Source organism: Fukomys damarensis, unplaced genomic scaffold, assembly GCF_012274545.1.
Source record: "Fukomys damarensis isolate Sample0158 unplaced genomic scaffold, DMR_v1.0_HiC HiC_scaffold_22, whole genome shotgun sequence".
In the NCBI taxonomy this organism is placed as follows: Eukaryota; Metazoa; Chordata; class Mammalia; order Rodentia; family Bathyergidae; genus Fukomys; species Fukomys damarensis.
In genome coordinates, this window is record NW_022900934.1 from 13,267,101 (window position 1) to 13,288,410 (window position 21,310).

At 49.7% G+C, this 21,310-nt stretch overlaps 1 protein-coding gene across 5 annotated transcripts in view; it reads right to left on the reverse strand.

Moving 5' to 3' along the window:
• Eya2 (EYA transcriptional coactivator and phosphatase 2) overlaps nt 1-21,310 on the reverse strand; it is a 146,186-nt gene that overhangs the window by 38,994 nt on the left and 85,882 nt on the right. For 3 of the 5 annotated variants that reach the window (XM_033767026.1, XM_033767028.1, XM_033767027.1), the window contains one exon: nt 20,627-20,788. In XM_033767026.1, the coding sequence (XP_033622917.1) occupies nt 20,627-20,788 (162 nt within the window). The remainder of the gene's footprint in view (nt 1-20,626; nt 20,789-21,310) is intronic. The other 2 variants (XM_033767029.1, XM_010626243.2) reach the window with 1 other exon arrangement.

Below are 21,310 nucleotides of genomic sequence, written 5' to 3' on the forward strand. Positions count from 1 at the left end.
GAAAAAAAAAAAAAAAAAAAAAAAAAAGAGGCTTGATGGATGCATTAACATAACACGGCTTATTTATAAAGTGCATCTAGAATGAAAAACATGAGCATTCTGCAAATCAGGGTTTTTCAGCCTTGGCTTTCTTGACATCTTGAGGCCGGCAGCTCCGTGCTCTGGGGTCTCCCTGCATCCCTGGCCTCTTTCCACTCGATGCCAGCAGCACTGACACCCAGCCATGACAGCAGCCAGTGTCTCCAGGCCTTGTTCAAAGTGCCCCAGCTGAGGACCCCCATCCCAATGATCTTAAAATAAAAAAGCGTGGTCCTCAGGGTTAGGCTATTAACTTTGGAACGATAGAACAGACAATTTTAAAAATGAAAATAGCTTTCTAACTAAGCAGTGAGCCAAATTACAAAAAGTAAAAATGAAAATATAAAGTTCCCAACTAGCCAAGTGGGAGGTGCCAGTTTCCTGGGTCAGGAGAAGTGTTTTATTTTTTTTGAGGTAGGGTCTCATTATATAGTTCAGGCTGGCCTCGAACTCATGGTGATCCTCCTGCCTCAGCCTCCAAACTGCTGAAATTACAATGCTCCACCATGCCTGGCCTTGGACAGCACTTTAAGAGGACACCTGGCTCACAGCTAGCACAGTGGGCAGGGTCATCATTTGTATTCAGTCACTTCCTGGGGCCTCTTGACCAGACTGATTGCACCCATCATTTGATCTCCTCCCCAGGTGCCACGTGAAGGGCAGGTAAGGGGGCATCCGGGGTGGGGCCTTGTGACCCCAGGCCCTTTCCTCTGCTGTCAGCACGCAGACTGCCTTGGAGCAGGCATGTGTCTGGCAGCCCTGCCTGGGCTTGCAGATGCACGCTGCACACAGACCTTCCCCTCTGAGGTGGCTCACAGATGCAGGCAGCCTGTCTGCCTGCGCTCAACACACTTTTCTTCCTTGTCAATTACCCTGATGTCCCCACCTCCAGGACAGTGGCTGCTGTACCTATTCTGGGATGGAGGACTCCCCTCTCCCTTAAAGAAAAAACACACAAACACACAAAACCAATAAAGCACCACACCATCCAAGCCAACCCGGCCTTTAATCACTGCCAAGTAGCTGTTTACAAGCTGCACAAATAATTACTCTGCCACAAGGAAGAAAAGTATTAATTGAAGCTATTCATTAAACCGGCTTCCCTATTCTGTAGGGTTTATCTCTTGGAAGTGTCAGCCAGAGGTTAGGGACGGATTAACACACAATGCAAAGCTCTGCAAGCTAAATCTCCTCCTTGTGGTTAGCCTTTCATAATAAAGTTGTCATTAAAAGAAAAAATTTAATGGTTTTAATTGGGTTTAATTACTTGGAAACTCCTGGAAAACAGATCAGCTTGTTGAAAAAGTTTTTCTGAGGAAGACAAGAAAATGATGGTCATGAAGAAAAATACAGATGATTCACATGTTTAAACAGCAAGGTTAAAAAAAAAAACTTGGCTCCTTTGGCAATTCGGAAGAACACAGAAGATAGAAAAGAACTTCTGAGCTCAGCAAATGGATCTATGTGTACCAACAAGAACTCAACTGAAAGATGCAGGAAAAATTCTGTCACTACTGGATGGCAAGACTGGTGACGAATGATGAAATCATGGTCAGGTACAAGACAACAAAGGTGTCTTAACCTGCATCTCTTTCGGTGTTTCGTGCAACTACTCAGTCCCTTGGACCCTTCAGAGGATGTCCTTTCAGCTGGAGATGTCTCCTGCGTGTGTCTCCTACTTGTTCTTAGCAACTATCACACTTTGGTCTGGAGAGACCTTACCATTCATTTACTCTGCCAGAACTGCTTCCCACCCTGGGGCACACTACTCAGCCCCTGCCCTGTTCCAACTCATGTACTTCTCTCCCCAGGAACCCCCTGAGGTAGGTACTGTCGCTATTCCACCCTTGCTACATCGGTGGAAGCTGTCTGAGGTCACATGAGCAGAGAGTGGAGCTGGCTTTGAACTTGAGCCATCCGGGTCCAGAGCTCAGGCTTTAGACAAGGGGGATTTTTTAAAAATAAAGGGCTAGAAAGCAAAAAAATTTAGGCTCCCAGGCCTCTGTGGTGTTCATTGCAACCAGTCAACTGTGCTGTTGTAATGTAAAGTCAGCAATGGACACTATGTGTGCCTGTGTTACAATAAAACTTTATTTACAAAGACAAGCAGGGGGCCAGAATTGGCCTTCAGGATGGAGGTAGCTTGCTGACCCATGATCTGTATCACTATGCTATACTGTTTTCTTACTCCCAGGCATTGAAGTCCCTGGCCACATGGAACTTATAGTCTAATGGTGCAGGAGGGCTGTGAAAAGCAAAGAGAGAGTGGCAAGTGTGCTGAGCAAAACAACATGATGCTGTGAGAAGGGAGAGAGAGAGAGAGAGAGAGAAAAGTGGATTCAGTGTGTCTGTGTATATGTCTTTTGGAGAGGGCCGCTAGCAATGGGCTGGTTGAGGAAGCTCTATCTGAGGAGGTGACCTGTGAGTGAGACAGACCTGAACGCAACAGAGGAGCCGGCCATAGGATGCCTGGGAGAAGGGGCAGCGAGTGCAAAGGCCCTGAAGCAGGAGCAGCCAACTATGTCTAAGAAGCCACTGCAGACTGAGTAGAAGAAGTGAGTAGGGAAGGCAATAGGAGAATCAAGTAACCTAGGGGACTCTGGGGAAGAGCCCAAACTTGAGCATGTTGGAAACCAGAGAACAATTTCCAGAAGGTCTGAGTTACATCCAGAGTCGATCGCCCAGCTGCCTGCATGGCCCTGCATACCTAACCCGACACCCACGAGTGAGGGGTTATTATTCCACCCACTTTACACACGGGGCCAGTAAGGATTGGGACGGGACCGTCTCTGCTCCAGTCTCATTCCTTCTCCCTGAGCCACTGAGCCCGAGGGTGGGACTCTGGCTGCTGGACCAGCACTTTCACCGGGCTGAGGATTTTTCTGCCCGAAGATCGCGGAGGCAGCGCTGCTCCGGAGGAGTCAGCACCAGCTTGGCTTCCGAACACCAGCTGGGATGGCGCGTGGTGAGCGCCAGAGCGGTGGGACCGGAAGTGCCCCATCACCCTGCCCGGGGAACCCACAGAACCGGCGTGGGGGGCAAACAACCTTCCGACGAGCAGAGTCCCTTTCCTCTGCAGTGGCAGTGTTCGGCCACCCGCTGTCACCTGCACCACGGAGGGGGCCGGAAAGGAGCAGGACGCCCCCACCTTGTGGGTGACCCCCGGTCCTCAGTGCTCCCCACAGGTGCCCATCAGAACCCCTGGCTTCTCTTCTCTCGCCCCACAGCCCAGCTGTCCAGGTGGGCATGGCAGAGGGGACACAGATCCACTCATTTACCCATTCATCCCACTAATCTCCACCGAACATCTTGTACCTGCCAGGTTTAAGCGCAGCACACAGTGTCAGATGGAATGGTGAAAATGAGCTAAGTGTAATTTTCAGTATGTTTGATGGCAGGGCTGCTGTGTACGGCTGCCCAGGTTAAGGACCGCACAACTCCAGAGTATCCTTTCTACGGCCCACTGTGAGCGCACCACTCCCCAGAATCAGGTGACGCACATGCTGTGTGTCCTGTGTATCCAGTATGCCCTGGCAGGAAGGGACACGTGTTACAGAAAGGACAAAGCAAGGCTGGGTGGAGTGTGGGCTGTGTGGGAGGTGTCCCCACCGTACAGGGGGTCACAGGGGTCACCTGGTGAGAAGGTGGCCTTTGAGTGGGGTTGTGGGGAGGGAAGAGGCCATTCGGGGACCCGGAGGAAAACGTCGGACAAGGGACTCGAGTGTGCAAAGGCCCTAGGCGGGACTGAGGACCCCTGAGGTGGCTGGGGAGGGGGCGCAGCACGAGGGCAGGGGAACATCAGGAGATGTGGGGACAGAGGTTCCAGGGAGGTGGACCCTGTAAGTGGGCTGGGAGGAACCTTCAACTCCTCCTGTTTCCTGAGCACCGACTATGCTCCGGGGAAGACCATACAGGCCTTTGGTCCTCCTGTTGCTTACCAGGTTCATGGTGCAGTGAACGTCTGCAGGTCTTACCTTGTTCTTACAGGGACCAAGGTGTCACATGTGTGAGTGTCACTGCCCGGGGTTCTCTGATTTTCCAGCTCGTGATACAAGAAACGTTTCATTTCACCTCGAACTCTTCTTAGAGAAAGACCACAGGGCAAGTAAGGCAGTGATGAGGACCGATGCTGGGCCTCAGAGGGGCAAGAGGGAGTGGGGGCCTTTGGCAGGCTGGAGCGCACCTGCCCCACTAAGGGAGGCAGCTCTGGCCAAGCCGGCCTTTAGCACTGTGGGCTCAATAAGGCCGTGCACACTTCGATTTTCAAGAGAACCCAGAAATCTGAATTTTTCTCTTGTTTTTGTGACTGGCATTTTATCACTCACCCATCACGTGGGGCACAATGGGTCTGTGGTGCAGTGATGGAACCCTCTAACGGCCATCCTCCCGGTGTGGCCTGACCACTAGAATCCCTTCTCACCAGTCTGAAGTCCACACTACGTGACTGTCGATGGCCACCCTGCCGTGTGATGGGACACAGAGCTTGCTCCCTCTCAGGTCCCTCTCCCCACTGGCCACTTCCCCCTGTCCACCGGCCTCCTCTCCTGTGGCACGGCTGTCACAGCCCGGCACGGGTACGAGGCCTGCGGCACTGCCTTGCTGTGCCTGGTTTCTTTCACTTCATGTCCTCTGGGTGCCTCCCACTGGCTGCCAATGGCCTTTGGCATTCTGGGTCTAATCCCTTCTCTTCCTCTTAGCCTCGGGCAGGGCTTCGTGTCCTGGATCGCAGCATCTCCAGCACAGGTTTGTCCTGAAGACCTAAGAGATGGCCCATGAAGGACTGTGACCCAGGGCAGTGCATGGAGGGTGTGTGTGTGTGTGTGTGTGTGTGTGTGTGTGTGTGTGTGTGATACTGGGGATTGGATCTAGGGCCTCACTCTGATCTATGTCCACTGGTCTTTCATAATACTTTGAGACAAGGGCTCACTAAGTTGCCCAGGCTGGGCTTGAACTTGTGCTTCTCCTGCGTCAGCCTCCCAGGGTGCTGGGGGTACAGGCATGCACCACCCTGCTAGGCTGGATTTGTAGTTGTTAGTCCCACTGTTGCGGGTTTCTGGGTATGGATTATGTTCTACACACTGAATGTCATCAGGACAGTGAGTACTTCATATTTGATTTTTAGTTCTACACACATAAACTGTACAACGAATGAAACAGACCATTGCTTCCAAAACCACATACTACCAAAACTCATCCAAGATGAGATCACTAACTAGTAAAGAAACTGAATTCATAAATTACGTCCCCCTCCAGGCCCAGATGGCTCCTGAGAGATCAGAACCAACTCCCCTCAATCTTTCACAGAAAACACAAAGGGACCTGATCTACCTCATCTGATGAGGCTGGCATCACCTGATACCAGAACCAGATGAAGGTGGTACCAAACCAAAACCAAAGCAACCGGTGCTTTTCTAGTAGAGAAGTTCGGCTTTTGGTGTCTCTGGGTTGTCTGTGCTCTCATGAGTCCCTCAGGACTCGGGAACAGAATGTGATTTTCAGGCCTGCCTTGGGGTCAGTGGGGTAGGAGTGCTTGTTCCTGTTTTACAGGGGAACAGACAGAGACCTGAAAAGAAGAGTGACTTGTCCCAGGTCTTGGGTCCAGGGAGTGGAGTAGATGGGATTGCATCCCACACCACATAGCCCAACGGGATTCCAGCCAGAAATGGCATAACAGACAGCACAGAAAGCAGCTTCTCCCTGCAGCGGGCACCTGAGCTCAAAGGCAGAAAGCGGCTACCCGAGGACGGCCTCTCCCCCTCCTCATTTACCTTCTCTCTTTTTTTCTGTCTTGTTGCTTCTTTCTAAATTCACATAATGTAAAATTAAACACTTCAAAGTATACAACTTAAGCCAGTGCAGTGGTCCATGTCTGTAATCCCAACAACACTCAGGGAGGCTGAGGCAGGAGGAACACAAGTTTGAGCTCAGCTGGGCGATTTAGCAAGACCCTCTATCCAAACAAAGGAGGGGGGCCTTGGGATACAGCTCAGTGTGAAGGCACTGGGTTTCACTGCTACAAAACACGTGTAATTCAGCTGCACGGGTATGCAGTGTTGGGCAACCACCACCTCTACGTAATTCCAAACCATTTCGTCCCCTGAAAGGAAGCCAGGTCCTCACGAAGCACTTGTTCTCCATCTCCCACTCCCCTTTGCCCCTGGTAACCACTGGCCCCCATTCTATCTATCAGTTACCTCTTCTGGATAGTTCATGGAATCACACAGCACGTGTCCTCTTGTGTCTGGCTCCTTTCACTAATTTTTGAGGCTCTGGCACTAGCGTGTATCAGAGCTCCTTTCCTTTTCACGGCCAAGCGCTATTTCATCGCACAGCTGTCCTAGTCTCCTTATCCCTCATCCACTGTTGGACATTTCCAGAGACCCTTCAACTGGATTCCTCTACTTTGAATCCGGCTCTTGCATCAGAGCTCCCCCTCTGCATCAGAAGGGCCCGAAAGGAAGTTCAGGACTCACAGAGGAACAACGAGAACTGGACGTGGTAAGGGGATGCCTCCCACTTCCTGTCAAAGTCGACCCCAAATATAATGGCACCGACACCTTCCTGCCATCTTCGGGCGATGGCTCGTCACCAAAAGCTGAGTCCCGGCAGTCTTTAGATGACTGAAAAAGCCCATTGTTGGAAAATAAGTAGCGTGAAAAATACAGGTGGGAGCTGGGGGAGACAGCTTCTCAAACTGCTAGTTAAGTGCAAAGGAAAATGGGTCCCATTATTTCAGGGCCCAGGTTGCCTGGGCTTTTTGTCACTGTGAGCCACCACCCCTATATTTATAGGGGACAAAACCCGCTGGACCCTTTGTTGTGGGTTTTGCACGGGAGATCTGAGTCCTTCTCTGGCTCCCTTTCAGAAGTCCTTCTGCATTCACTGGGGAGGGGAGGGGGTGGGAAGCCGACACAAGGAGTGTGGGGAAGCAGGCGGCGTTTGGGGCTGGAAAATGAGGCAGACTCGGGGGCTCAGCCAGGCCTAAAGCCCTTAACCTGAGCGGAGCAGAGCGCTTCTAGGAGGAAATGGCCTCGCTCAAGGTGGCAGAGGGCACCGGGCTTCAAAGGATGTCTCTGCTAATGAGCAACCCCAAACCATCCCTGACTCACGTCTTCTGTTGGAAATAATCCTTTAATGCTCTAACACACACAAGCCGAGGCCTTGGCACCGGGGCGCCTGGCGTAGGGTAGCACTATTAGGAGAGATTAAGTCGACAAAGGGCACCACCCCCTGCCCGCACCCCTGCGACTGTGTCATTCACCTCCACGACACCCTTCAAAGCATTTCCAGCCTCTTCCTCGTCCACCCCCACCAAGTCGACAAGCGCAGATGTCTGGTCTCGCCCTGGCTCCCCTCGTGATGGAGCGAAGTGATAGGAGGACTTCCTTCTCCCCCAGCCCCAGCAAAGAAAATAATCGCTGTGGGGAGCCCCAGGCAGGCCCTTTTTCTTTATTAGCCACGAGGACCAAATACCTTTCATTTAGCTGAAAAGAGAGCCGAGGAGGGGAAAAGATTTCAATGCAAGGTTTAACCCCCAGTGGGGGAAAGAAATCTCCGACTTCCTCAGAAAATCCTTTCCAAATTGTATTCATCTTGACTTAATCCACCTCTGCCGAGTGAATTAGGCAGTATTTATTTTGAGAATCTACTTTATAGAGTTCCAAGGGCTCTGTTTTGCTTGGGCAGGGGTCTCTGTGCGTTTCAGACCTGGGGGCTTGGGCAAGGCTCCGGCCAGGCCTTTCAACTTTCAAGGCGCCCCGCTCACATGACCAAGAAAAAGTAAATAAACACAGCTGAGCCCGAGGACCAGGAAGGTTTTCTCATTAAAGAAATAAAATAAACAGATGTCTTTAAGCACTTTGGCTTGTGTTTGTCAAAGGGATGGAAAGCTCTAGATGTCTGAACAGAGGAGAGACATGAATTAGAGCCACATCTCAGGGTGGAAGAGGGAAAAAAGGAAGAAAGGTAAAGAATCAGAGGGCCTCAGAATTAACTAATAGCCCTCCAGGGAGGCCACTTTTGATTTGAACCTTAGCAACTTCTACAAATAGTTTTTAACTGCTGGGTCAGAAAATCAGGAATTTTTGTATCCTTGCAGCGTATAAAGCCATAGGGACAGGCTCACTCGATCGCCACTGCTCTGAGTGTGGCTCCTGAACACGACCTGGGGCCACTTACTAGCACCGGACAAAGATGGGGCAAGACTGTGGCTGGCTGGAGGGACAGAGAGGAGCCATGACGGGGGTCCGAGCCTTGACCACTGGCCTCTTCTGGACCCACGGAGGTGGCCAGCTAACTGCTGGCTGTGCCCGCAGGAAGAGCCTACACCCTGTGAGTTCATCTTGCTCACGGGTGTGGGGTGAAGCTGAGCTGCAGATTCCCACCCAGGAAGGTGCAGAGGGCCTGGGAGTCTGCATTTCCACAGAGCTGGTGACACTGGTCCACAGAGCCTGCTCTGGATACCTGCAGGGCACAGGTCACAGCAGGGCTGTGGCAACACTGTAAGGACAATCCTGGGGCGTCCACACATTCGCATACCCATGATGTCTTAGCCTGAGTCTCCCCAAAGCTGCCTGGCCCTCAGGTGCACGCAGGTCACCTGGGAGGTGCCCCTAGGGGCCATGGGAGGTGGTGAAGGAAGGCTGGGTCAAATGAGCAGATCCCCACTGTGGGCATCTGTGGCTCTGTCCCTCTGGGGACAGTGGGAGACACAGTGCAGTGTCACAGGTACTCGCTGAGGGCACCACATGCCATCAAGGTTAGGTGTGGAGACTAGGTCGGGCCACGGACGGCATGTACCACAACAAAAATTTAGTTTCAGCCGTTCAATGAGGGCGATGCTCTTCTTCTTCTGCAAATGAGTAATCTCACTAAGACATGAAACACGGCTGCTGTGCCATGGTGGGGCCTGTGGGGACAGGACCATCGGCAGGGGTGTTCTGACTCCAAAGCTGGGAAACTCCCGGGAGGGCGCAACACTGGGTGAGCAGCACTGGCGAGGCTCCGGGAGAGGAAGAGAGTTCCAGGAAGAAGAGCAGCACGTGCAGAGGTCCTGTGGCAGGAGCAGCCTGTGAGCAGGAGGCCCTGGGGTGAGTGTGGGTGATTGGGTGCAGGGCTAGAGGGGCCTAGGGAGTCCTGGGGGGTGCTGTCCTAAGGGGCATGGGCAGCACCAAAGGGCTTTCATTTGGGGTGAAGATGGGGTATGTGACCTGCTCCTGTATGTTTGTTGGAACACCTGGGTGGCTGCCTGGCAGAAGGAGGTGAGGAGGCAGAGCTGAAGAGAGAGGTGGCTCCAGGCTGGAGGAGCTGGCAGCTGGAGAAGGAGAAGGGAGGAATCCAGAGCTATGCAGGAGCAACAGTGATGCTGGGAGGTGGGAAGCCAACAGGTAAGAGTTACATGGACCCATAATGGGATACCTGACGGTCTGGGGGCCCCACAGGAAATGACTTCTGAACTGCACCTGTCACAGATTAGCTGAGTTTTCCAATGGGAGTAGAGAAGGGGAAGAAGGATGGAGAACATTCAAAAAATTCAGAACAGTGTATGCCAGAGCCCAGAGATGGATGGGAACTTGGTGCGTCTAAGCAACTGAAAGGAGCCCAATAAGAGGAAGGTATGACGGTGCGTCCGTAACCCTGGCTCTCTGGGAGGCTGAGGCAGGAGGATCTCAAGTTCAAATCCCACTGGACAACACAGACTCAAATAGTAGGAAGAAGTTATGGTTCAGCGTGAAGGCTCTGGGAAACCTTTTCATAAATGGATAAACGAGTAAACAGGCTGGATGAGTGGATACAAGGATGGGTGGATTGATGCATGGGTGGATGCACGGTGAGGCCGATGAATGAATGGATGGGAGGATGGAAGGAAGGAAGGACAGACTGAAGGACAGACAGGTGGATGTTACTGGTGCTCAACTGAAATGGCCTCAGAGATCCTTTCCAATTCTGCGCACCATCTCTCCGTCTGTGCATTGCCTAACGATTAGGAATCTGGATTGGAAGCCTCATTCTGGGGACTTCTCTTGGGCTACCAAAGCCACTTGGCTTTCAATGTGCCAAGAGCGGAAGCACCCGGGGTTTGTGTCCCTGGGGATGTTTGTCTCCAAAGGCTGACCGGCCAGGTACATGAGTCCAGGCCCTTTCCCTGGAGGTGGGCACTCTCCAGGCTGGCAGCTCTTCTGATGATCCGCTACCAGGGAATCCAGTCGAGGAAGATGCATGCAGCTCATCCTACAGAGCACTAGAAATCCTAAGCCACCCAGCAAACAATGTGCTTCCCGGACACATTTCACTGCTTCTCTTCCACTTGAGTGAGAGCAGGGGAGGTGGTGGTGGGGGCTGAAACAGCCTGAGTGCAGAATTCCCGTATGTTCATGGATTCTCAGCTTTAGGAAGTGCGCTGCTGTTTTTGGAAGATCCTAGGGCACAGGTTGGAGTCACGTGACAAAGGCTAGAATTGGGTTGAAGGGAAACCAGGGACCCTTGTGTCCCGAGTCCACAGAGAGGACCCAGGAAGTGATCACATGTCCCATGCACTCTGCACCCAAGCTGGTGCCACTGGGTCACGACTGCATATGTCTCTGGGGCCGAAGAGGCATCCACGGCCGGGTGTGGGGAGGGGCAGCTCCAAACCCACAGCCCAGGTGGGATGTGCTCACTTTCCACTCCAGAGAGGCAGGGGACCCAGGTCCTGCCAGGGGGTCCCCACTCTGCAAAAACTCAGGCCTGCTGTTGCCAGTCTGTGCCATTGTTCAAGAGAAGCCCAACATTCAGATTTGTACATAAAAATGCAAATTCTAACATACCAGCAATGACTTTGGAACCTAATTACTAGGGGGCCGTGCCAAACTTGTCTGCAGGACAGATTCCCCTGCCCCCTTGCTGGTTTGAATCCTCTACTCCGAGGACTCGAGCAGGGTCTGGCCTCTAAAGAGACAGCAGGAAACAGTTCTGGGATTGGAACCTCTTCAGGCAGTGAGGGCCACCATTTCTGCCACCCAGCCACCATCCCCATGCCCCAGCCTAGGTCCCTTACTTGCCGAGTGTCTCTGGCTCCCAGCCTGCCTAGGGTGCCACTGGATCAGCACTCTAGAGGCTCTGCTGAGCCCTTGTGGTGCTCATGATCCGGGTGACCAGGCCAAGCTGGCCCTGAGCTTCTCTACCCTGGATAGATGCAAGTCACACATATGGATGTCTGTTGCCTGGAGGGTGACACCTGGGCTCTGGTTTCTGCTGCCTTCCATCACACTTGGCTGAAAACTTCTTAATCACGAACCTCTACCTATCTATCTATCTAATATTTTTCCAGCAGATTTTTGAGGTTTGGTGCTGAGTGCCAAGTGGCAAATCTGTGAAGATATCAGGCCCTCTTGGGCACTCTTGGAGCATATGGACAGGAGAAGAGCCGACTTCAGGAGCTGTTAATATTTGCTCATGGGACAGTTACACAGACCCCCCTCGCTTACTTATCCCATTACTCTTGCCACTTTATGAAGCAGTTCCGGAAGTCCTCTTTCATGAGTGCCTTTACGAAGTGTGATTAAAAAAAAAAAAATACCACGGATCTTGCTGCCAAGTGCCATGCAGCGGAAAGTCAGGCTCTTGAAAACATTATGGTGCATCCCCGGCTATCTTATTCACCAGAGAGGGCGCTGTGTGACTTGTGGCTTCTCCCCAGAGTCAAAATGACCGTGATAGGTAAACATTTTGAATCGAGTCAGGATATCAAAGCAGCCAGACAGTGCAGCTACAGACATTCATGAAAGAGGACTCCTAGATCTGCTTTAGAAAGTGGCAAAGATGATGGGGTGTGCTCAGAGTGAGGCAGCACTTTTTCCTTTCCTGGCCACCTTTTCTCAAATTTAATTATAGATCCTCTCCTCTGCAATACTTCATGCACCCCATTCTCCTTTATGCTTTATTTTTTCTTCATGTTTCTTACTTATTTTGTATATTGCCTTCCATCCTCCCAAAGACATCATCTCCACAAAGGCAGAGCTTTTTTTGTCAACTTTGTCCCCTGCTGTACTTCCAGAGTCCAGAATCATACATGGCTCACGAAGGCTGCTTGATACATATTTGTGAATAAAGTGATAATTTCTAGAGCCCCCTCGGCCCTAAATATTAAAGCATATGGAAGCCCTGTGCACTGCTGTCTGTGTGGAGGACAGTTTGGGCCAAGGGCAGGCAGATATGACCACAGCCAGTCTCACTCAGTTTCTGGATGCCACCAGACCCGAAGGCGCCCCGGGGACCCTGGGGACAGGGAGCAGACATGTCTCCGCGGCATCCTGAGTGGGCAGAGGACTTGAAGTTCGAGGCTCTCCCCTCAGAAGTCTGACTCGGTCTGGGGAAGCAGGAGAAGGAACTCAGCCTTCACTGGCCTAGAAGTTACACCACATGACAGAGGTTCTTCCCCGGTACAAACACTGAGAAAATCCCCTTGCTAATGTTCATGTCATCGGTGGGCAGCTGTGGGGCATCTGCTGTGTTCCAGGCTCTGTGCCAGGCCCGGGGCTGCAGCTGGGAACAACCTCCTGGGTGCTCGCCAGTGCCAGGCTGAGCTGTGTGGCCTGAGGCAAAGGGAAAACAGGACCCCTGCATGTACTTATCAGAACAGTTCCCTCTATTTTAATCGAGTGGAAAAAGTCAATGAAAGCTTAAAATAGAAAACATGAGTCTATATAAAGCTCCTTGTGACTGATCTGCTGCTGTCACCGTCACACTTGTAAACTTGGCCTTGGAGACTTAATGGCCACGTGGGCTGGGGCTGCTAGAGCCGGGAACTTGGGGCCAACTGCACGCTGCTTATGCCACGGTGGTGCCCGGCCGTGAAATCAACAATGTACCTTTATTTACATTTTGACTTCCTTTCATTACCATTTGCTGGCATTAATTTTAATTTTTAAAATATTGCTTTAAATTATGATTTTCTTGATGATTTTGTTTTCCGGCACTCACTTAAATTTCATGCCTGAGATACCCTGATCCTGCCCTGATCTCTGTTTCCACAGGGTTTACATTCATATGTGAGACATGTTGGGACGGGGAGGCGGGCAGACAATAAATAATAACTGTTTAGCATGTCGGAGGGGAGAAGCTTTGTTTGATGAGAGAGCACTGGGCAAATTCCTGAATGAAATAAGGGAAGATGCAGAGACAAGAGGGAAATGGACTCTCCTGGCAGAGGGAAGAGCAAGTGCAAAGGCCCGGCGGAAACCACAAAGATCAATCTGATGGAGATCCCAGTTATGAAGGTCAAACTGGGTCCTAAGAACAGATCTGGAGGATTCACACTTACCAGTTTCAAAATTGACTACAGAACTATAACAAGACAAGGTGTTCCAGTCTGGTAGTCAGGCATACAGATCAGTGGCAGTGAGCAGACTGAGAGTTCAGAAATGAACACTTATATACACAGCCAGTTGATTTTTGACCTGGTGGTGAGACAGTACCATGAGGAAAGAAAAGTCTTTTTTTTTGGTACCGGGGAGTGAACTTGGGACCCTGAGCTTGCGAGGCAGGTGACGGCACCACTGAGCTAAATCCCTGGCAAGAAAAGTCTTTTTAACCAATGGCCCTGGGCAGTGGACATCACATGGGAAGATGGGGTGGACATCACCTAACTCAACGTGGATCACGCACCTAACTCTAAGAGCTAAAATGATAAAATTCTTAGAAGAAGGCATAGGAGCAAATCCTCGTGGACTGGGTTAGGTGTTGTTTCTCACACAGGGCATGAAAAGAACAAGCGATTAAAAAAAATGCAGATAAATCAGGCATCATCAAAATTATGAGAAAGTGAAACCCATCAAATGGGAGAAAGTATTTGCAAATCACATATCTGATAACAGTCTGGTATCTAGAATATACAAAGATTCTTGCAATCGAACAGTAAAAAGACAAGTAAACCAACTAATACATGGGCAAAGGACTCAAACAGATTTTTTTTTTTAAAAAGAAAATGTGCAAATGGCTAGTGAAAACTCAGTTGATATGAAATCAGTTATTAGGGAGGTATGGGTCCGAACCACAATGAGGTGCCACATAACACCTACTTGAAGGAGTCTGTTCCCAAAATTAGATGGTGGCAATGGCTGGCAAGAGTGTGGGAAAACCGGGACTATCTTACATTGGGTGTGGCGACTTTGGAAACTAGGCTGCTGTGCCTCAGATTGTTACACTTAGGGTCACCACAGAACCCAGCGGCTCTACGCTGAGGGGTAGCGCTAAGAGAAACAAAAATCATGTCCGCGGGAAACCTTGTCTCTAGACGTTCACAGCAGCATTACACGTAACTTCCAAAACTCTTATCTATGGACTGGTAGATAAATGGGCAGACAAAACACAGTATATCCACACAAGGGAAGATCCTGGGACCACACATGTGCATGAAGTACTAACACACGCTACATCACAGATGAGCCATATATTGTATGAGTCCGTTTCTGCAAAATGCCCAGAAGGGGCGAATCCACAGGGATTGAAAGATGAGTCGTCAGGGATAGGAAGAGGGCAACTGGGAGGTGACTACCAGGATATGGGGGGTGGAGAGGAGTGATGAAGATGTTCTAAAATTAGTGGTAATGATTACACATCTGTGAATATATGAATAGGTAAACCCTGAATGGGCAAATTTATGATATACAGATGATAGCTTAATAAAGTGGTTATAGACAGCAATAAAGTGGAGTTGCTGTCCTAGAGTTGAGTTTCAGATTGGCTGTGAGCTGCCTGGAAAGCAAGCCTGTCATGGCTTGTATCTAGATGTCCCTCAAAACCTCACGCACTCATTGGCGGGGCTTATCAGAGCTGGGTGGATGTAGGGTGTGATGTTGGGATTAAGAGTGCCCCACCCTAGGTGTGGGTGGTACCATGCAAAGGGGCGGGTAGCCTGGATGCAATACTAAGGCAAGTTTACTGCTGCTGTTGCTGCTGCTTTTTGGCCCCTCTGCTGCTTGCTGCTGACTGCCTGCCCTGCCATGGACTGTTTCTCCTCTGTGACGCCCCTCTGCCATGCCAACCTGCCACAGAGCCAGCCAACTATGGACTGAAACCTCTACAAACTGTGAACCACATAGACCCTTTCTCCTTTAACTTTGGGTGTCATGTATTTTGCCTTAGCGATGAAAAAAGTAATACAGGGCCTTAATGAATTGTAGGAAGAATGCTGATTAACCCAGTGTACAATCCCTTCCTGACCACAAGCAAAAGCACCTGGTCCCCTTGAACACCTTGCCCTGCTGGAAAAACTAGAGCTCACAGACCATGAAGAGGAAGGAAGATGCAGGAGGAGACACAATTGCTGGTAGCTCCAGCTCTCTGGGGAATTTTCAAGGCATTCACAAGATGCTGGGAGGCACAGCACCAAAAGGAAGCTTTGGTTCTGAGCCCTGGGGAGGAGGAGAAGGAAAGGAAGTGGAGAGATGACAGCCTCCAGCAGTACAGTACATCCTCTGATTGGAAACAGGAACAGAGCCCAGTTTCTGTTTTAAAATTCCAACACCCTGTTTTGAATCATTCCTTAATCATTTTAGCTTTCTTGGTCTTATTTCCCTAAGTAAACAGCAAATCCTCCTTTGCTAGAACTGTAATTGCTATGTTTTCTCCCTCCTGCACAGTGCTCTATACAATGGTTGAAATCAGGTGCTGGTCGTTGGCATGAAAGGACAGGGTGAGTCTTGGCCTCCAGACTCCAAGTCACTGAACAGCCATGGTTTTCACACTCCTCTGGGAAGAGCACTTTGGTTTCCTTGGGGGACCACCCCTCTCCACTTGTCCCTTTGGTGGAGATGGAGCCTACCTGCTCCTCCACCACTTCCTCCATACCAGGACACTCCCCACCCCTTTCTCTCTTTTCTTTTTTTCTTTCTTTCTTTTTTTTTTGGCTTTTGAGGCAGGGTCTCACTATGTAGTTGAGACTGACCTGGAACTCACTATGTAGCCCAGGCTGGTCTTGAACTCACAGTGATCCTCCTGCCTCAGCCTCCCGAGTGCTGGGATTACAGGTGTGCGCCACCATGCCTGGCCTTCTCTCTTTTCTTTGCAGTACTGGGGATGGGATCTAGGGCCTCATGCATGCTAGGCAAATACTCTATCCCTAAGCTATATTCCCTGTCCTATTTGTATTTTTATTTTGAGACACAGTCTCACTAAATTGCTCAGGCTAGCCCTGAATCTGAGATCCCCTACCTCAGCCTCCTGAGTAGCTAGGATTATAGGTGTGTATTATAGACCTGGCAAGAGTGAGCTCTTGGTCCAGGCTGGTCAATTAAAGCTACAGAAGTTGTTGTATGGATGGGCATGTGATTTAATCTGGGATAATGAGATTCAGGCCTAGAAGCCATACTGGATGTTGGGAAGTAGAAAGTCTCATTTTGAGTTGGAATTGTTGAAAGGCAATGGGCACATGAGAAAGGCTCTCTGAGAGATGCAGAATGACCTGAGAAACTCTTAGGTCCAGCCGTACTAGAATCCTAGATATCCCAGAGTTTTTCAAATATTATGATCTGATTAATTCCCTTTGTAGCTTTGGTACCCTGTAGCTTCACATCATTCTAGTTGCTGCAGAAATACACAGAGAAAAAGCTGTGACCAGAAGTTGAGATTGTGAATTTTAGTTCTGTCATGAATATCCCAACTACCTAATTTTTCTGGGCCTCAGCTACTCTGCAAATCAGAGCTCACAGACCTACTTCTGCAGTCTCTTGACACTTTTGACTTCCAGGTTGGGAGCTGTAGCTCAGACCTCTCTCTGGAATTTCAGACCCACACATCTAGTTGTCTTCAAGACTCACAAACAGAATTGGTTTTATTTTTCCCTATCACTTTTCTATTTCATTATTTTTCCTTTAATGTATGGTACTCTGGGCCAGAAGCTGCCAACTGTCCTCCACTCCCTACTCTTCCTTTCTTTTTTTCTGAGTAACAGAACTCCTCCATTTTAACTAAGCACATGGGTACCCAAACAAAGACTACATTTCAGAGACTCTCTTGCAGCTAGTTATGATCATGTGACCAACTCCAGCCAATGGGATGTGAGCAGAAAAAAGATACGCAACTTCTGGGTCTGGCCCTTAAACGAGAGGGACAAAATATAAAAATAAAATAAAACAGAGAAGTATGACTTCCCTTTTCATGCTTGCCCTTCTTGCTGGCTAGAATTTGTACACTAGGTGAACTGTGACTCATCTTGCCAGTGAAGGTCAACTCTGGGGATGGAAGAGAACAGGACTGAAGGAAGCATGGTTCCTGGTGTTACTCAGCAGCTGTGGAGCCTGCATTGCTCACACCTGGACTTTTGCTGGTGGTGGGGAGTGAAGGCAACTTGGGTCTTGTTATTTTGGGTCTCTCTTAGGGTTGCTGGATTTAGCAAATAAAAAATACTAAAATCTTACCTCACAGCTAGAAGGAGGAAGTGAGATTCTAGAAGAGTAATGAAGATGTCCAGAGAACACAGGAGAAGGCAGGTGAGCCTGAGCCTGACTCTCATTCTCTCTCAGGTCATCTTACTCACCCAAGCCTCAGTTTCTCCTAAGTATGATGACTAATTGTATCCAACAGTCTGACCTTCTGTGGGTCTGTTCATTCTAGGACGGATGTTGAAATTCTGATACCAAGGGGACCAAAGAGTCCTTCCTATATATGGGTTCAATGGGCCGGGGGGTGGGGTGGGGGGGCATGATGGACCTGAGAACACGTGGTCCTCCTCACGAGGGCAGTTGCTATCAGCTCCTGTTGATTGCTGCCACATGGGAATGCAGGGTTGCCAGATTTCCTAATTTTTCACGAAGAGCTGGAAATCTAGATTGTTTTGGTCTGTGCAATCTCCTGATTTTAAAATGCTGGCGACAAATTCACATTTTTTTCAAACACTCTAGGGGCCAAACAAAAATATCTGCAGGCTGAATTTGGCTGGTGGCCACCACTTAGGAATTTCTGTTTTGATACTATTTTCCTTCCTTTGTTTAACAAATATCTACTTGACACCTACTAAGTAGGAAGCACCATTCTATGTACTGTATATAAAGCAATGAATAAAACAGGAAATAAAAAGTCCCTGTTCTCCTGCGGCTTTACATTCTAAGTGCTTGTTTCGATTCATTCATTCATTCATTCAATAAATACCGATGGAGCAATTCTGCCTCCTGCACTGTGCTTGGTTGGGAAGACAAATGTTCAAAGTTCCTGCCTTCATGGTGCTTCTAGTCTACAAGGGAAGCAGGCCCTGCAAAACACAGTGATGGGGAGAGATGCGATTTAGGTGGAAGGTTGACAGTGACCAAAGGCTTCTTGGAGGAAGGAACATTAAAAATGAAAACTAAAGTTGGGTGTGGTGATGAACACCTGCAGTCCCAGCTACTCAGGGAAGATGAAGCTGGAGGATTGCATGAGCCCATGCGTTTGAGACCAACCTGGGCAACACAGCAAGACCTTATTAAAAAAAAAAAAAAGGAAAAAGAAAAAGAAAAAAGAAAGAAAGAAAACCTTAAAACCTTGAAAAAGAAGTACAATTTAACCCCTAGGTTAGGGCAAAGGCTTCCAGCATGCCTCTTTTCCATGTCTCCTCAGCTGCAGTCATTCCTATCCACGTAGGGCCTTTTACAGTGAGCACCTGGGATTCCTTACCTCGGGCCTTCTACCGGGTCAGGCCAGAAGTGCAGGGAGGTACCCAGAAGAAGTCCTCAGCCCACGGTGGAAGTGGACTCTTGGATAAATATCCCTGTTCCCTCAGCTTGTGTGAGGTTCCAGCGCCCACAGCACTGTTTATGCAGCCTGCAATGGCCTCCTTTCTTCCCTGCCTCACTTTCCCACTCTGTACCCCGTGCTTCCATGGGTCATCTCCCAAGTAATCCACTCACACTCCCTCCTCATTTCAGGATCCGTCTCCCAGGAACCCAGCCGAGAAGGGACAGAATGTGGCTGGTTCAGAACAACAAGCTACCCAGGGCAGAGAGCGGAAATGAGGCTAGAGAGTGAGGTCAGGCAATGGGGAAGCCACTGGTGCCTCGTCGGCAGTGCGGGAATGCTACCAAGCTTGAATTTTTCAGATGACCTTGCTTAGGGCACTGTAAGGGGTAGGAGTGGAAGTTGGGAGACCAGACAGGAAGCCAAGCTGGAGGTGACAGTGGCTGGGATGGAGAAGAGTGGCTGGCAATGAGGAATGACATGGGGCAAGGACATGGGTCCCAGGTAGGAGCCCTGGGCTGTGTCCTTTTCCTGAAGGAGCATCCTGTTTGGTTTAAGGAGCAGTGCCGGGACACATACATAAAGGGCACACCCAAGGCCACCAGGCCCTACCCAATGCATAAGTACGAGTTGTCGCCCAGAGCTACAGAACTTCACAAGAGGCCATCTCCACAGACAAAAGAGCAAAGAAATGTGTCTCTGCAGGGTGACTACCGGGGTGGACCGCACAACCATAGGACAGCCCCATGTAGCACTCCAGGTGGCCCCTGGGGAAGCCCTCCTGGTGGCGCCGGCTACTGTGCCCACTCTGGAGTCCGCACAGCTCTTGCCTCTGCCACTGTCGCCTAAGCCACGCGCGGCCTGAACATGCACTCGGGGGTTCCTGCAGGAACTGCTAGACACATTAACGGCATTCCTACATGGCGAGAGATTTCTGCACCACCAACACCATTTTTACATCCTTTACAACAAAATGGCAGACAATAAATCTAGCTTGCTAATTACACATCCAGCTTGTTATGACCCCCATAAAAACCACGAGCAGCTGGGAAAGCCATGAGGTGATGTCACATCATATTTCTGGTTTCCAAACAGAAACAGAAGTATTTTCCAGTTGCTGGCGAGTCTCAGGGTTCCCACCCGGATGTGGAAGCAGCTGCCCACGGGTCACTCACCTCTGAGCAGATGATCACTAGGCCGCCCTCTTAAGTGCCACCCTCTTCCCCCATGCATCCCCCCAAGGCAACGGCAGATGTCTAGGGTGTCCACCTGAGGTCTGTGAAGGAGTCTTCAGAATGAAATGCCGAGACTCAGCGAGGTTCTGGTTTTAGCAACTGGGTTCATGACTGCCCTCTGAAGGGGGTATTAAGTCTCTTCCATTCACCACAAATCGGCCCATAACACTGGCCCAGCATTCTAACCAGATAGCTCCCCGATCACTAAGACCCATGTTGAAGTAGACAATGCCTCCCCCTGGTCCCACAAAAATGGAAAGGAAGTTAAAGTCATTTGCTGTGGATGCTAAGATAAAAGGGAAAAGGAAAACCAATTTCCTTCATTGCGTAGCTAGTATTACTGCGGCAGAGGCCACTGAAAATGATGGGTTTACATGCTACCAAGTACATGGTGGTTGCTTCACGTGTTGGAAGAAAAGGCATGGGAGACAGTAGAAGGGGAAGTTAATTAAATTTTCACACATCAAAGGAAAATTCCATAGGCAGCTTCAAACCCGGAATGACCCAGAGGGGCAGCTTCTGTTGGAGTAGCTGCCTCGTAATCTGCCACCACAATTCCTAGCACAAACCTGGATCAACAGTCACGTTGAGAAAAGAAAAGAGAAGAATGCAAAATCGATTCTTACCTTCCCGTATCTGGATGCAAATGTCCCCGTGAGTAAGGAGTGAAAGATAATTATTGTCTCATCCAAGTCCCACACGAACACACGCTGTGATGGAAGAGAGGAAGAGAACGGAGAGAAACGGGCTCGCTTGCAACTGACTTGATTTCCGCAGAAGTTCATTGCCTTGGAGGAAGAGAAGTCTTGAAGCGCATGATCTCTAAGTTACAACACCTGTGCGACTCCAACGCCTTGTGAGTCCCCATCCAACCTCATCTATGGAAACTGTATTCTCCTGGCCAATTTCTGGGCTCCTATCGACCCAACAGATGCCAGAACCAAGAAGACTGTTCTTGCCTTCTACATAGAAACTCAGAAAAGGAAGTGTGCAGGCCAGAAACAACAATAAAAATCCTGTAACTCAGCTGACAACATGAAATATTACCATTTAAATTTGCTGCTTACCATAAGCCCAACTATTTCTGGCCTATTAGTTTTTAGCAAGTCTGGCAATTACCCCCTGAATTCTAAAGAACACCTGTATACCTTTACTCATTGATTCGCCAACAACTTGACAGTATCTTTTGACTGGGCTGCCTGAAAGTTGAGGGCTTAGCCAGGGTCTCCCTTGTTTCTCAGGTACCTTACATTTTTTTCATGCATGTGAACCCCTTTATTACCAATTCCATCAGCTTTGGAATTCTCTCT